The 13,131-nt window shown below is 36.0% G+C and overlaps 1 protein-coding gene across 2 annotated transcripts; it reads right to left on the bottom strand.

Annotated features, from left to right (window-relative positions):
* Positions 1 to 1,991: 1,991 nt before the first annotated feature.
* LOC112560678 lies at positions 1,992 to 5,270 on the bottom strand. 2 transcript variants are annotated; one of them, XM_025232692.1, is made up of 3 exons: positions 5,012 to 5,270; positions 4,380 to 4,652; positions 1,992 to 3,762 (listed from the first exon to the last, which is right to left on the bottom strand). In XM_025232692.1, the coding sequence occupies exons 2-3, from the start codon at positions 4,472 to 4,474 to the stop codon at positions 2,736 to 2,738; spliced, it is 1,122 nt and encodes a 373-aa protein (XP_025088477.1). In that variant the 5' UTR covers positions 4,475 to 4,652; positions 5,012 to 5,270; the 3' UTR covers positions 1,992 to 2,735. The 2 variants fall into 2 exon arrangements, with proteins under 2 accessions (XP_025088477.1, XP_025088476.1); XM_025232691.1 differs by lacking the exon at positions 5,012 to 5,270 and having other exon boundaries at positions 4,380 to 5,005.
* Positions 5,271 to 13,131: the final 7,861 nt, after the last annotated feature.

The raw sequence follows: 13,131 nt of genomic DNA on the forward strand, positions 1-13,131 counted from the left end.
TCGTTTTTATTTTGCTTTGGAATGTTTTTCGTTCTCTAATATGATCACTTTTCTATCAAGCTTTTCATTAAAACTTATTGATTGACAATGGAAACCATATAATCTAGTGTTTGCAAGCGACCATTTGTTTGACATGATCAACAATGTTAAAATTTAGGTGGAACTAGTCATTTTATGTATTTTGTTGTTGCTTCCCTTCGATCACTCTTTACAGGCCGTGGGGTTTTTTCTGTCCTCTACAATCGAATGCGATTATGCTATGCTATGCTAAAAATGCAGAAACTTAGGGAGGTTCTCTTTTCAGTTTTCATTCTCTAATATGATCAATTTTCTGTCAAGGCTTTCATTAAAACCTATTGATTGCCGAGAGAAGTCATGTAATCTAGCTGTGTATAGTCTTAAAAGTCTAGTCTTATTGATAGACACCTAATCTCTACTATGATACTTTGATAGTGAAATGTACATATTTTACACTTACAGATGTTTAAAATTGCATCAACACAGTAATAATAATTATTGCTTTTGAAAGAACATATTTTTATTTTTATATGTGTGTTTCTTTTCTCAATTCAAACTACTCCCAGCCACTGCGAGATTGTTAGACACGCCTTTGCGAAGTGATCTGTAATTTCAAACGATGGAGCTAGTATTCAGCAATCGAGGGGTATAGGTAAAGTTCACGTTTAAAACATAGGAAAACTAAAGGGCTGATGTTGTAGTGAGGTGACAATTTTAGTATAGCAATGCACTAACTGAAACTCAACTGAAAGACAGAGGGCGAAAGCTGCGCTAAGCAACAACTTCAGTCGCTTCCTTTCTAAAAAGTGGGAAAAAACCATTTAAATATAAAATGTATAATATGTTTCTCATATATTCATACAGGGCTAGATGTATATAAAAAAACCCTCAACTTTTGCTCATTCTGTTACCCTAGTAAATAAAGATTTATCATTTGTCAACAATAACATAAACAGATTTTTGGTCCACCTTGGGCTTTCATTCTGTCAGACATTTGTAAAAACCATACTGAAAACATGTATACTCAAAGCTCACAGTCCAAAAAAGTTTATTCAGAACCCTCAGAGGGCATGTAGAACAAACTGTATTATACACAATAATGAAATATGTGATGAATGCACTGTATATTTGAAGAACTATATACACAGAGAGTAAACGAAGAAAAAGTAATTAAATGTTCACTATGTACACAATAACAAACTTTGATCTGAATTCTTTTCACCGAATTTGCTATGATGTTGGCAATTAGATTATTCTTATAAGTTTTGTTAAAATCTTTCTTAGTGCTACCAGATATTTAAACTTGTAGGAGATTGGATTATTTCAGCAGAAGTTCACAAAATAATTTAATTCATGTTCTTTTTCGAAAACTCCCATAGAAGTATTGAGAGGTTTCATACCCAACATTATTTAGATGGCATTTTTTTTTTTACATAAACATCCATTTTACATGATGTACATTTTACAACAGTCAAAATCATTGCACATGTATCTTTCTTTTTCTCTAATTCTGTAGTTACAACAGTGTTACAATAAATTTTACTTTCATAAGTTCTAGATTCAGAAATATGAAGTATCACATCAAGGAAAATGAATAATTTAATAAAGCAGCACAGATAAAATCGTTTGCCACACACGTGTCCATGAACATGACTACATTCTCCATTGATTATCATGTTAACGGCAAGTTTTTTAATAAATAGAAAAAAACAGCAACAGGAATCCCCCTTATAGACACAAGAAGAAAAAATATATCCTGTAAGAAAAGGTCTACTTCCAAAACCAGCTTTCACAACCCGATACTGTTGAATAAATTGGACGAGTTTTATGGTTATATTATTGAAACATAGAATTTATATTTATAAAAGCCTATCATTTTTCACTCTGTAAATTATTCCTAAAGTTGATCACTTTGCATGATGGCATTTCCCTAAGCTTTCATTGTTTTTAACACACTGGCTAATTTACTGTGTGCTGCTTTGTGTTTTTTTCTTGGCAGGAGCTGACAGCTTTCTGATAAATTTCTCTTTTTTGTATTATTAGAAAATTTTGCATTGATTGGTTTTCTGCCACTTTGCAAGCACCGCCTGCCCCCAACATATGTTGTTCGACGGGCAATTGCTGATGGCTGAACAGGAATAATACCCCGTCGAACAACTGAAGAGACTCCAGTGTTTTCTCCAAAATTGAAAAGTGCTGTCGACAGTGCACTTGTGGTTCTTAACTTTTCAAATTTTTTAATAAAACTGTCAGCAGCTGGCAAAAGTTCGTCATTATTTTCTATTTCTTTTAAAAGTTTGTCCATGGTTTTTTTTAATTGTTGTATTATATCATCATTCTGTCTGTTAGTGGTATGGATGTCAAACTCGTCCTCGGAGTCATGTGTCGATATTTCTTCAATCCTGTTGTTGTTGTCAGTCTCAAATTTTGTGTCTTCAGTTTCCAAATTTGTACTGGAAGTATGCGGTTCAATGATGTCTTCTCGATTATCAACAAGAGGCTGGAACCATTCCTCCTGAATATTATCATGTCCAGTTGCTAGCTGGAAGAAATGTCTCCTTGCTTTGATATCCTTAATAGGAAATATATTACATGAAGAAACATTAAAAAATTTTATGACAGCATGCTGGTGCTTGCAGGGTGCACCTGTCATGCCATTTGGGCAAGAACACATGTCTGTGTTCATGTCTACTTGGTATGACTTACCATGTTCATTCTCACTTTTTAACTTCAAAAATAAAATCTCCTACAGACTGAACCATTTCCCTCTTAATATTTTCTGTACCATATAAATAACGTCTGCTAACTGTAGCATCTCTCCTACCATTGGCAAGGTTCAACAGCCGCCTTTCATAGTAGGCAGGAAGCCGTGTTAATAAGAAATCAAGCAGCTGCTGAGTGTTATAGGCACGTGTGCGGCAGAAGATTTTATCTTTCAAAACATGCATAGCTGCTTCACAGTAGTTGTTTGTGTTATTTCCACGCACAGGAAGGTCTTTTCTAAAAGTGACTGCCCATAGACTTTTTCGTTCAAACTGCTTTTCTAAATACAGTTTGAATTTGGGATTGTTCCTAACAACATCATCTCTACAGGCATTATCATAAACATTAACTATTTCATCATCACTCTGAGCATAAACCATTTTTTTGATGATGCTCAGTAGATGAGGCCTGCTTTCTTTTTGTATGTTGTTTCGGGCCTCCCAGAGGAAGCGCCAAGCGGCCTGAAGTACATGAAACGTACAAAGAAGAAGTGTTGCTTCAGGGAATGCAGCTTGCAGGCTCTGCCTTTCAGCACTACTGTCATCTGTGAGGAACACCTGAGGTCCTCTATTACCCCTTCCAAAAAAAGCATCAGAGGGCAAAAGTTCTTTATACAGTGACAAGGCATCTGTTATTACTTCTGTTGCTTCAGAAGAAACAATAAGGCAGCCTAAAGGGAGTCCACCTGCAACACTGTGAGTGAGAAGCAGGAAAACTCTGAAGTCATACCTGTCCACCCCCCCTGAGGCATCCATAAAAACGAGTTCACCACTTGCACGGTGCAGTGTGTGCACTCTCATCATGAGGGGAGTGCAGACAGCTATGGCTATCTTCCCTGATGCTGTTTCTTTTACCTTGCAGAACTCCCCATTTAGTTCTGCATTGAATGTCCTGCAAGCTGTCTCTAGGCTGTCAATCAGCTGTTCTGAAGAGGTTGAAGAGGATGAAGGGTATTTCTCATCAAATACTTTTTTGTACAGCCTGAAATGTAGGGAGAGGAAGAAATGAAATAAGAAAGAGTGTCTTATTTTCTTTGTTTGGAATAAATTAAAGTTAATTAACCTAATGGCTTAGTCCTTACATCGACCAAATACACATGTGATATTTGCTCATCAAAAAAAGACTTTACTACAAGAGCTGAAGTATGCTACAAGAATAAAATAAAAACACAGATAAAATTTTTTAAAAACTGACATGTTTCATGCTTGCTCTGTCCAAACTAAGGACATTCAACACCCCTTACAATAGAAGAAAAATAGCTCAATGTTCAAATCATAGACATTTTAGGCACTATTTACTTCTCATTTCTTCATCAAATCAATATTGCAGTTTCTGATAAAATTTTATAATATAATAAACCCAAAAACCTTGATTGTAAGGGTATAACATTAGCAATTATACTGTGCTCTAACGCTTAAGGCACATATTTATTTATGTGAACTTATTTTTAATTGTATAGTAAACGTATAAGAATACACAAGTAAAGAAACACTAGGGACTTGGGGATTATGTAGAACAGGTGAAATTATGGTCAAGTCATGTGTAAAATGCTATGAACATCTAATTCTATTGATAAACCAGCTGCAGATGTTAAGTACCTGTAACAAAACTGCACATCAGGACAAAAAGCTCTGTCAGCAGCCTGATATATATAGTTGGCTCCATGTTCCATTTGCAGGTCCATCTGATGCATTTCAAGTGCTGAAGATGGAGAGTGGCCCTTTGAAAAAAGCCATTTGAATTTGGCGATTGTCTCATCATTTACATCCCTATGACGTAGAGAATCAGCACTATACAGACTATGATTGTGAGTGTGTTCAATCTGAAGGCATGTAGGGAAATCTTTCAAAAGCGGGTCTATGTTCTTTGCTCTGCAAAAAAGGATGTAACATCTCACTGACTGTTCATTGCTATGAAAGTTACATAACCATACACCCATCACAGCTTCAACAATGATCAAATGTCGTCTTCCCCATATTTACTATGTAAGTGTTGAGCAAAAGAAGTGTTCCATTTTTTTAATCCACATGGATGCACATACTAAAACAATACAAACATTTCTTAATTCAAGAGGAGTGCTTGGTAGTATTAAAATTAATGACATACAGACTGTAGTTACTTTGTTTTTGAACATTAACAGACAAAATATGTGTAAACTTAACATACTGCTTTGCCCATATTCATTATCTTTCTTTTGATCATCATAGTATTTACACTTCAAGAGTAGTACCTGCCGTATTTTCCAAGCTGTCTCCGTACAACAATTGTTAGCAGAGCTGGACAGTTTGAATTCTTGGAACCAAGACGGCTGTTGGCTGTAGCAGAAACCGGGTTGGTATTGTGCTGGCATCTGAAGTATTGTTTATAAATATTTTTGCCCCGCTCCTTTGCTGGCACACAAGACCTAGCACGCAAGGTAACCTTGCTTCTTTCTTGAAATTTCGTAAGCCACAGTTTTGCATCATCTGCATTAAATATTGCCAGCCGGACTTCACATTTTGAATTTTCCCTCAGATTTAGGTTCAAATGCCGTTACTCTATACCTGTAGCCATGTGGTAAAACCTCCTGGAAATTTAAAATAATGAGATAAGAATTTTGTCTGTAATTTTAGAGCATTTGGCTATTCAAGTGTTATAAATAAGTGTAACTGATTTTGATAGCTATTTGTTTAAAAAGCGGTTATGACTGTGATCTCCACTGTTAAATCATGATATTTATACATCTTTTAGATATATAATTAATATTCATATTTTGTTGTACAATCCTAATGAAGATATATAAACGTTTTATATTTTGGTAATGGTGAAACATATCTGGAAAAGGGGGAAATCTGGGTATGTGTGTCAATGACCTTGCAATCAATTTCTTTATATATTTCTATATTTGTGTGTACATAGTACTACATTTCCTTATGCTTACATTCAGTTATGTCTTCAGAATACTTTTAACACACACACATGCTGTTTGATTTGACTCACAGCAAATTGGTATTCGTCATTCTGTCTTTACAATTATAAGATGCATTGTATACTTGGATGTTACAACTTATCACAATATTTATATATTAATTAGTAAAACACTCGGTTTTCCACATTAGTCTTTATAAAATGTATGATATTCCGATAGGTCTGGTCGATTAGACCATTTAATTGCCTATGCGTGCGAGTGTGTGTGCATGCCTGTGTGTTCAGTCAGTATAAATCGGATTTTTTTAAATTAAAATTTTGCCAGTATATATTATCTTCTTCACTCTTTCTCGTATGAACCCGATTTCAAAAGAAGTTTGTGAGGGGATATGATCTTCTTACTATTTGCTTGTGCGAGCATGTGACTTTAAATTCAGTGCTGTCGAAATGTGATCGACGTACATGTGGCCGATTTTCACGCGCTTTGCATTTTTACATCATTTCTTGGGATAAAAATTAACACTTACTTGCACACACTTAAGTTGCTGCTCACTGCAGGCATGATCATTCATAACAGGCAAGCCCCGATCGTTGACTCCTGTTGATGCCATCTTAAGATCACACTAAAAAATTAGCCCACCTGGCGGGGATTGTAACTCAAATGGTCGTCTCGGAAGTGTGACGTCACGCTTCCGAAGGCTTCCGAAGTTCCGAAGGCTTCCGAAGTTGCTTCGCTGTTCAAGAAAAAAAGATACGCGGCCGGCCCGCCTCCTATCTCTGACCGGCCTGCCAAGCTTGGCTTCTGGTAAGTTTAAAGTACAAGCCGAGTGCAACAATTTTTCTTTAGGATCGTTTTTTTTTTTTCCCGAATAGCTATGGATACCAAAAAAATGGATACCAAAAGAAGCCAACAAAAGAGGATCTTAACCAGACCTGGGCAAAGGCCGGCCCGCCTCCTATCTCTGACCGGCCTGCCCGCTTTTTAAAAAAAAAAAAAAAAAAGCAAGCTTGGCTTCTGGTAAGTTTAAAGTACAAGCCGAGTGCAACAATTTTTCTTTAGGATCAGGTTAAGTTAATTTAATGTAGCCCACCCCCAAAAAAATATGCATGCCTAGACACATTAATTAAGACTTTTTTTTAATTATTTGCAGTCAGATTCTAAAACAAGTCAATATGATATTGAAGGGAAAGAGATGCGCCACAAAGTCCCTCATGTTTCTTCTGATTTTATTTAACCTGTAAAACCTGACTACTGTGTTTACTTTGCATGCTTGGGAGTAGTGTTAGCTCAGGAAAGGCATTTTATGTTGCTTTTGCTTGCTTTTTGACAGTTTTATTTTGTTAGCCTTATTTTCTACTGTATTTATCTTCCATAAATCATTGGTGTTTTATATGGGTATTCTTATACTAGTAGGTTGAAATATGCACATGTATAATGTCTTTCTTTTTTTTTTAAAAAAAAAAAAAAAAAAACTTGGCTACTGGTAAGTTTAAAGTACAAGCCGAGTGCAACAATTTTTCTTTAGGATCGTTTTTTTTTTTTTTTCCGAATCGCTATGGATACCAAAAAAATGGATACCAAAAGACTCCGGAAAGAGGATCTTAACCAGACCTGGGCAAAGGCCGGCCCGCCTCCTATCTCTGACCGGCCTGCCCGCTTTTTAAAAAAAAAAAAAAAAAAAAAAAAGCTTGGCTTCTGGTAAGTTTAAAGTACAAGCCGAGTGCAACAATTTTTCTTTAGGATCAGGTTAAGTTAATTTAATGTAGCCCACCCCCAAAAAAATATGCATGCCTAGACACATTAATTAAGACTTTTTTTTAATTATTTGCAGTCAGATTCTAAAACAAGTCAATATGATATTGAAGGGAAAGAGATGCGCCACAAAGTCCCTCATGTTTCTTCTGATTTTATTTAACCTGTAAAACCTGACTACTGTGTTTACTTTGCATGCTTGGGAGTAGTGTTAGCTCAGGAAAGGCATTTTATGTTGCTTTTGCTTGCTTTTTGACAGTTTTATTTTGTTAGCCTTATTTTCTACTGTATTTATCTTCCATAAATCATTGGTGTTTTATATGGGTATTCTTATACTAGTAGGTTGAAATATGCACATGTATAATGTCTTTCTTTTTTTTAAAAAAAAAAAAAAAAAAAGAAGCTTGGCTTCTGGTAAGTTTAAAGTACAAGCCGAGTGCAACAATTTTTCTTTAGGATCGTTTTTTTTTTTTTTTTCCGAAATCGCTATGGATACCAAAAAAATGGATACCAAAAGAAGCCAACAAAAGAGGATCTTAACCAGACCTGGGCAAAGGCCGGCCCGCTCCTATCTCTGACCGGCCTGCCCGCTTTTTTAAAAAAAAAAAAAAAAAAAAAAAAAAGCTTGGCTTCTGGTAAGTTTAAAGTACAAGCCGAGTGCAACAATTTTCTTTAGGATCAGGTTAAGTTAATTTAATGTAGCCCACCCCCAAAAAAAATATGCATGCCTAGACACATTAATTAAGACTTTTTTTAATTATTTGCAGTCAGATTCTAAAACAAGTCAATATGATATTGAAGGGAAAGAGATGCGCCACAAAGTCCTCATGTTTCTTCTGATTTTATTTAACCTGTAAAACCTGACTACTGTGTTTTACTTTGCATGCTTGGGAGTAGTGTTAGCTCAGGAAAGGCATTTTATGTTGCTTTTGCTTGCTTTTTGACAGTTTTATTTTGTTAGCCTTATTTTCTACTGTATTTATCTTCCATAAATCATTGGTGTTTTATATGGGTATTTCTTATACTAGTAGGTTGAAATATGCACATGTATAAATGTCTTTCTTTTTTTTAAAAAAAAAAAAAAAAAAAAAGCTTGGCTTCTGGTAAGTTTAAAGTACAAGCCGAGTGCAACAATTTTTTCTTTAGGATCGTTTTTTTTTTTTCCGAATAGCTATGGATACCAAAAAAATGGATACCAAAGACTCACCAAGAGGATCTTAACCAGACCTGGGCAAAGGCCGGCCCACCTCCTATCTCTGACCGGCCTGCCCGCTTTTTTAAAAAAAAAAAAAAAAGCTTGGCTTCTGTAAGTTTAAAGTACAAGCCGAGTGCAACAATTTTTCTTTAGGATTCAGGTTAAGTTAATTTAATGTAGCCCACCCCCAAAAAAATATGCATGCCTAGACACATTAATTAAGACATTTTTTAATTAATTGCAGTCAGATTCTAAAACAAGTCAATATGATATTGAAGGAAAGAGATGCGCCACAAAAGTCCTCATGTTTCTTCTGATTTTATTTAACCTGTAAAACCTGACTACTGTGTTTACTTTGCATGCTTGGGAGTAGTGTTAGCTCAGGAAAGGCATTTTATGTTGCTTTTGCTTGCTTTTTTGACAGTTTTATTTTGTTAGCCTTATTTTCTACTGTATTTATCTTCCATAAATCATTGGTGTTTTATATATGCGTATTCTTATACTAGTAGGTTGAAATATGCACATGTATAATGTCTTCTTTTTTTAAAAAAAAAAAAAAAAAAAAAAAAAAAAAAATTGGCTTCTGGTAAGTTTAAAGTACAAGCCGAGTGCAACAATTTTTTCTTTAGGATCGTTTTTTTTTTTTTCCGAATCGCTATGGATACCAAAAAATGGATACCAAAAGACTCCGGAAAGAGGATCTTAACCAGACCTGGGCCAAAGGAAGGACCGCCTCCTATCTCTCACCGGCCCGCACGCTTTAAAAAAAAAAAAAAAAAAAAAGCTTGGCTTCTGGTAAGTTTAAAGTACAAGCCGAGTGCAACAATTTTTCTTGAGGATCGTTTTTTTTTTTTTTTTTTTTCCGAATAGCTATGGATACCACAAAAATGGATACCAAAAGACACAACCAAGAGGATCTTAACCAGACCTGGCAAAGGCGGCCCACCTCCTATCTCTGACCGGCCTGCCCGCTTTTTAAAAAAAAAAAAAAAAAGCTTGGCTTCTGGTAAGTTTAAAGTACAAGCCGAGTGCAACAATTTATTCTTTAGGATCGTTTTTTTTTTTCCGAATAGCTATGGATACCAAAAAAAATGGATACCAAAAAGACTCAACCAAGAGGATCTTAACCAGACCTGGGTCAAAGGCCGGCCCACCTCCTATCTCTGACCGGCCTGCCCGCTTTTTTTAAAAAAAAAAAAAAAAAAGCTTGGCTTCTGGTAAGTTTAAAGTACAAGCCGAGTGCAACAATTTTTCTTTAGGATCAGGTTAAGTTAATTTAATGTAGCCACCCCAAAAAAATATGCATGCCTAGACACATTAATTAAGACTTTTTTTTTAATTATTTGCAGTCAGATTCTAAAACAAGTCAATATGATATTGAAGGGAAAGAGATGCCGCACAAAGTCCCTCATGTTTCTTCTGATTTTATTTAACCTGTAAAACCCTGACTACTGTGTTTACTTTGCATGCTTGGGAGTAGTGTTTAGCTCAGGAAAGGCATTTTATGTTGCTTTTTTGCTTTGCTTTTTGACAGTTTTATTTTGTTAGCCTTATTTTCTACTGTATTTATCTTACCATAAATCATTGGTGTTTTATATGGGTATTCTTATACTAGTAGGTTGAAATATGCACATGTATAAATGTCTTTCTTTTTTTTAAAAAAAAAAAAAAAAAAAAAAGCTTGGCTTCTGGTAAGTTTAAAGTACAAGCCGAGTGCAACAATTTTTCTTTAGGATCGTTTTTTTTTTTTCCGAATCGCTATGGATACCAAAAAATGGATACCAAAAGACCCGGAAAGAGGATCTTAACCAGACTGGGCAAAGGCCGGCCGCGCTCCTGTCTCTGACCGGCCGCCCGCTTTAAAAAAAAAAAAAAAAAAAAAAAGCTTGGCTTTCTGGTAAGTTTAAAGTACAAGCCGAGTGCAACAATTTTTTCTTGAGGATCGTTTTTTTTTTTTTTTCCGAATAGCTATGGATACCACAAAAAATGGATACCAAAAAGACACAACCAAAGAGATACTTAACCAGACCTGGGCAAAGGCCGGCCCACCTCCTATCTCTGACAGGCCTGCCCGCTTTTTAAAAAAAAAAAAAAAAAAAAGCTTGGCTTCTGGTAAGTTTAAAGTACAAGCCGAGTGCAACAATTTTTCTTGAGGATCGTTTTTTTTTTTTTTTTTTCCGCCGATAGCTATGGATACACAAAAATGGATACAAAAGACACAACCAAGAGGATCTTAACCAGACCTGGGCAAAGGCCCCCCTGGCCCACCTCCTATCTCTGACCGGCCCTGCCCGCTTTTTAAAAAAAAAAAAAAAAAAAGCTTGGCTTCTGGTAAGTTTAAAGTACAAGCCAGAGTGCAACAATTTTTCATTAGGATCGTTTTTTTTTTTTTCCGAATAGCTATGGATACCACAAAAATGGATACCAAAAGACTCAACCAAGAGGATCTTAACCAGACCTGGGCAAAGGCCGGCCCACCTCCTATCTCTGACCGCCTGCCCGCTTTTTAAAAAAAAAAAAAAAAAAAAAGCTTGGCTTCTGGTAAGTTTAAAGTACAAGCCGAGTGCAACAATTTTTTCTTTAGGATCTTTTTTTTTTTTTCCGAATAGCTATGGATACCAAAAAAATGGATACCAAAAGAAGCCAACAAAAGAGGATCTTAACCAGACCTGGGCAAGGCCGGCCCGCCTCCTATCTCTGACCGGCCTGCCCGCTTTTTAAAAAAATAAAAAAAAAAAAAAAAAAAAAAGCTTGGCTTCTGGTAAGTTTAAAGTACAAGCGCGAGTGCAACAATTTTTCTTGAGGATCGTTTTTTTTTTTTTTTCCGAATAGCTATGGATACCACAAAAATGGATACCAAAAAGACACAACCAAGAGGATCTTAACCAGACCTGGGCAAGGCCGGCCCACCTCCTATCTCTGACCGGCCTGCCCGCTTTTTTAAAAAAAAAAAAAAAGCTTGGCTTCTGGTAAGTTTAAAGTACAAGCCGAGTGCAACAATTTTTCTTAGGATCGTTTTTTTTTTTTTTTCCGAATAGCTATGGATACCAAAAAAAATGGATACCAAAAGACTCAACCAAAGAGGATCTTAACCAGACCTGGGCAAAGGCCGGCCCACCTCCTATCTCTGACCGGCCTGCCCGCTTTTTTAAAAAAAAAAAAAAAAGCTTGGCTTCTGGTAAGTTTAAAGTACAAGCCGAGTGCAACAATTTTTCTTGAGGATCGTTTTTTTTTTTCCGAATAGCTATGGATACCACAAAAATGGATACCAAAAGATACAACCAAGAGGATCTTAACCAGACCTGGGCAAAGGCCGGCCCACTCCTATCTCTGTCCGGCCTGCCCGCTTTTTTAAAAAAAAAAAAAAAAAAGCTTGGCTTCTGGTAAGTTTAAAGTACCAAGCCGAGTGCAACAATTTTTCTTTAGGATCGTTTTTTTTTTTTTTTCCGAATAGCTATGGATACAAAAAAATGGATACCAAAGACTCACATAAGAGGATCTTAACCAGACTGGGCAAAAGGCCGGCCCACCTCCTATCTCTGACCGGCCTGCCCGCTTTTTTTAAAAAAAAAAAAAAAAAAAAAAAGCTTGCTTCTGGTAAGTTTAAAGTACAAGCCGAGTGCAACAATTTTTCTTTAGGATCAGGTTAAGTTAATTTAATGTAGCCCACCCCCAAAAAAATATGCATGCCTAGACACATTAATTAAGACTTTTTTTTATTATTTGCAGTCAGATTCTAAAACAAGTCAATATGATATTGAAGGGAAAGAGATGCGCCACAAAGTCCTCATGTTTCTTTTCTGATTTTATTTAACCTGTAAAACCTGACTACTGTGTTTACTTTGCATGCTTGGGAGTAGTGTTAGCTCAGGAAAGGCATTTTATGTTGCTTTTGCTTGCTTTGTGACAGTTTTAGTTTGTTAAAAGCCAGTCAGTACCAATTTGGATATCTGCAAACTGTATCAGAAGGCCTTTCAGAAGAAGATTCACTTCAGTTAAATTACAGATTGCACTCTGAAGTGCGCAAATTTTTAAACGAGAGGAAGGCGCCTCATTAGAGGCGGCAGTCGAGAAAAGGTAAACCATCATAAAGATGCAAACCTCACCTAGCAAAGGGAGGCAGAAAGTGGCATCGAAAAAGAGAAGCAATAGAACACCTTTTTAGGTATCTTCAATCAATATCAGAAGATCTGCCAGACGATGCCGTTTTCGAGCTCAATTACAAATTGTTTGATGAGGTCAATCGCTTTATTTAAGAGAAAAAAGCATCCAACAGAAACGGAATGGACACGGCTGGTTCCAGCAATCAGAAAAACCTCTAGTTTAATGCTTAAGTAACCATTCGTTTCAGTTTGAATGTTTTTTTTTTTCACAAGTTGTTCTTATTTCATTGTCATTTATTTTTAAAATGAATGGTTTGCGTTTTGTGTGTGGGGTTAGATACAGGGATGTAAACCTCACCTGGACATTTCAGCCTCCAAAACCCATCCGTTTA

This window comes from Pomacea canaliculata, linkage group LG3, assembly GCF_003073045.1.
Source record: "Pomacea canaliculata isolate SZHN2017 linkage group LG3, ASM307304v1, whole genome shotgun sequence".
Lineage (NCBI taxonomy): Eukaryota > Metazoa > Mollusca > Gastropoda > Architaenioglossa > Ampullariidae > Pomacea > Pomacea canaliculata.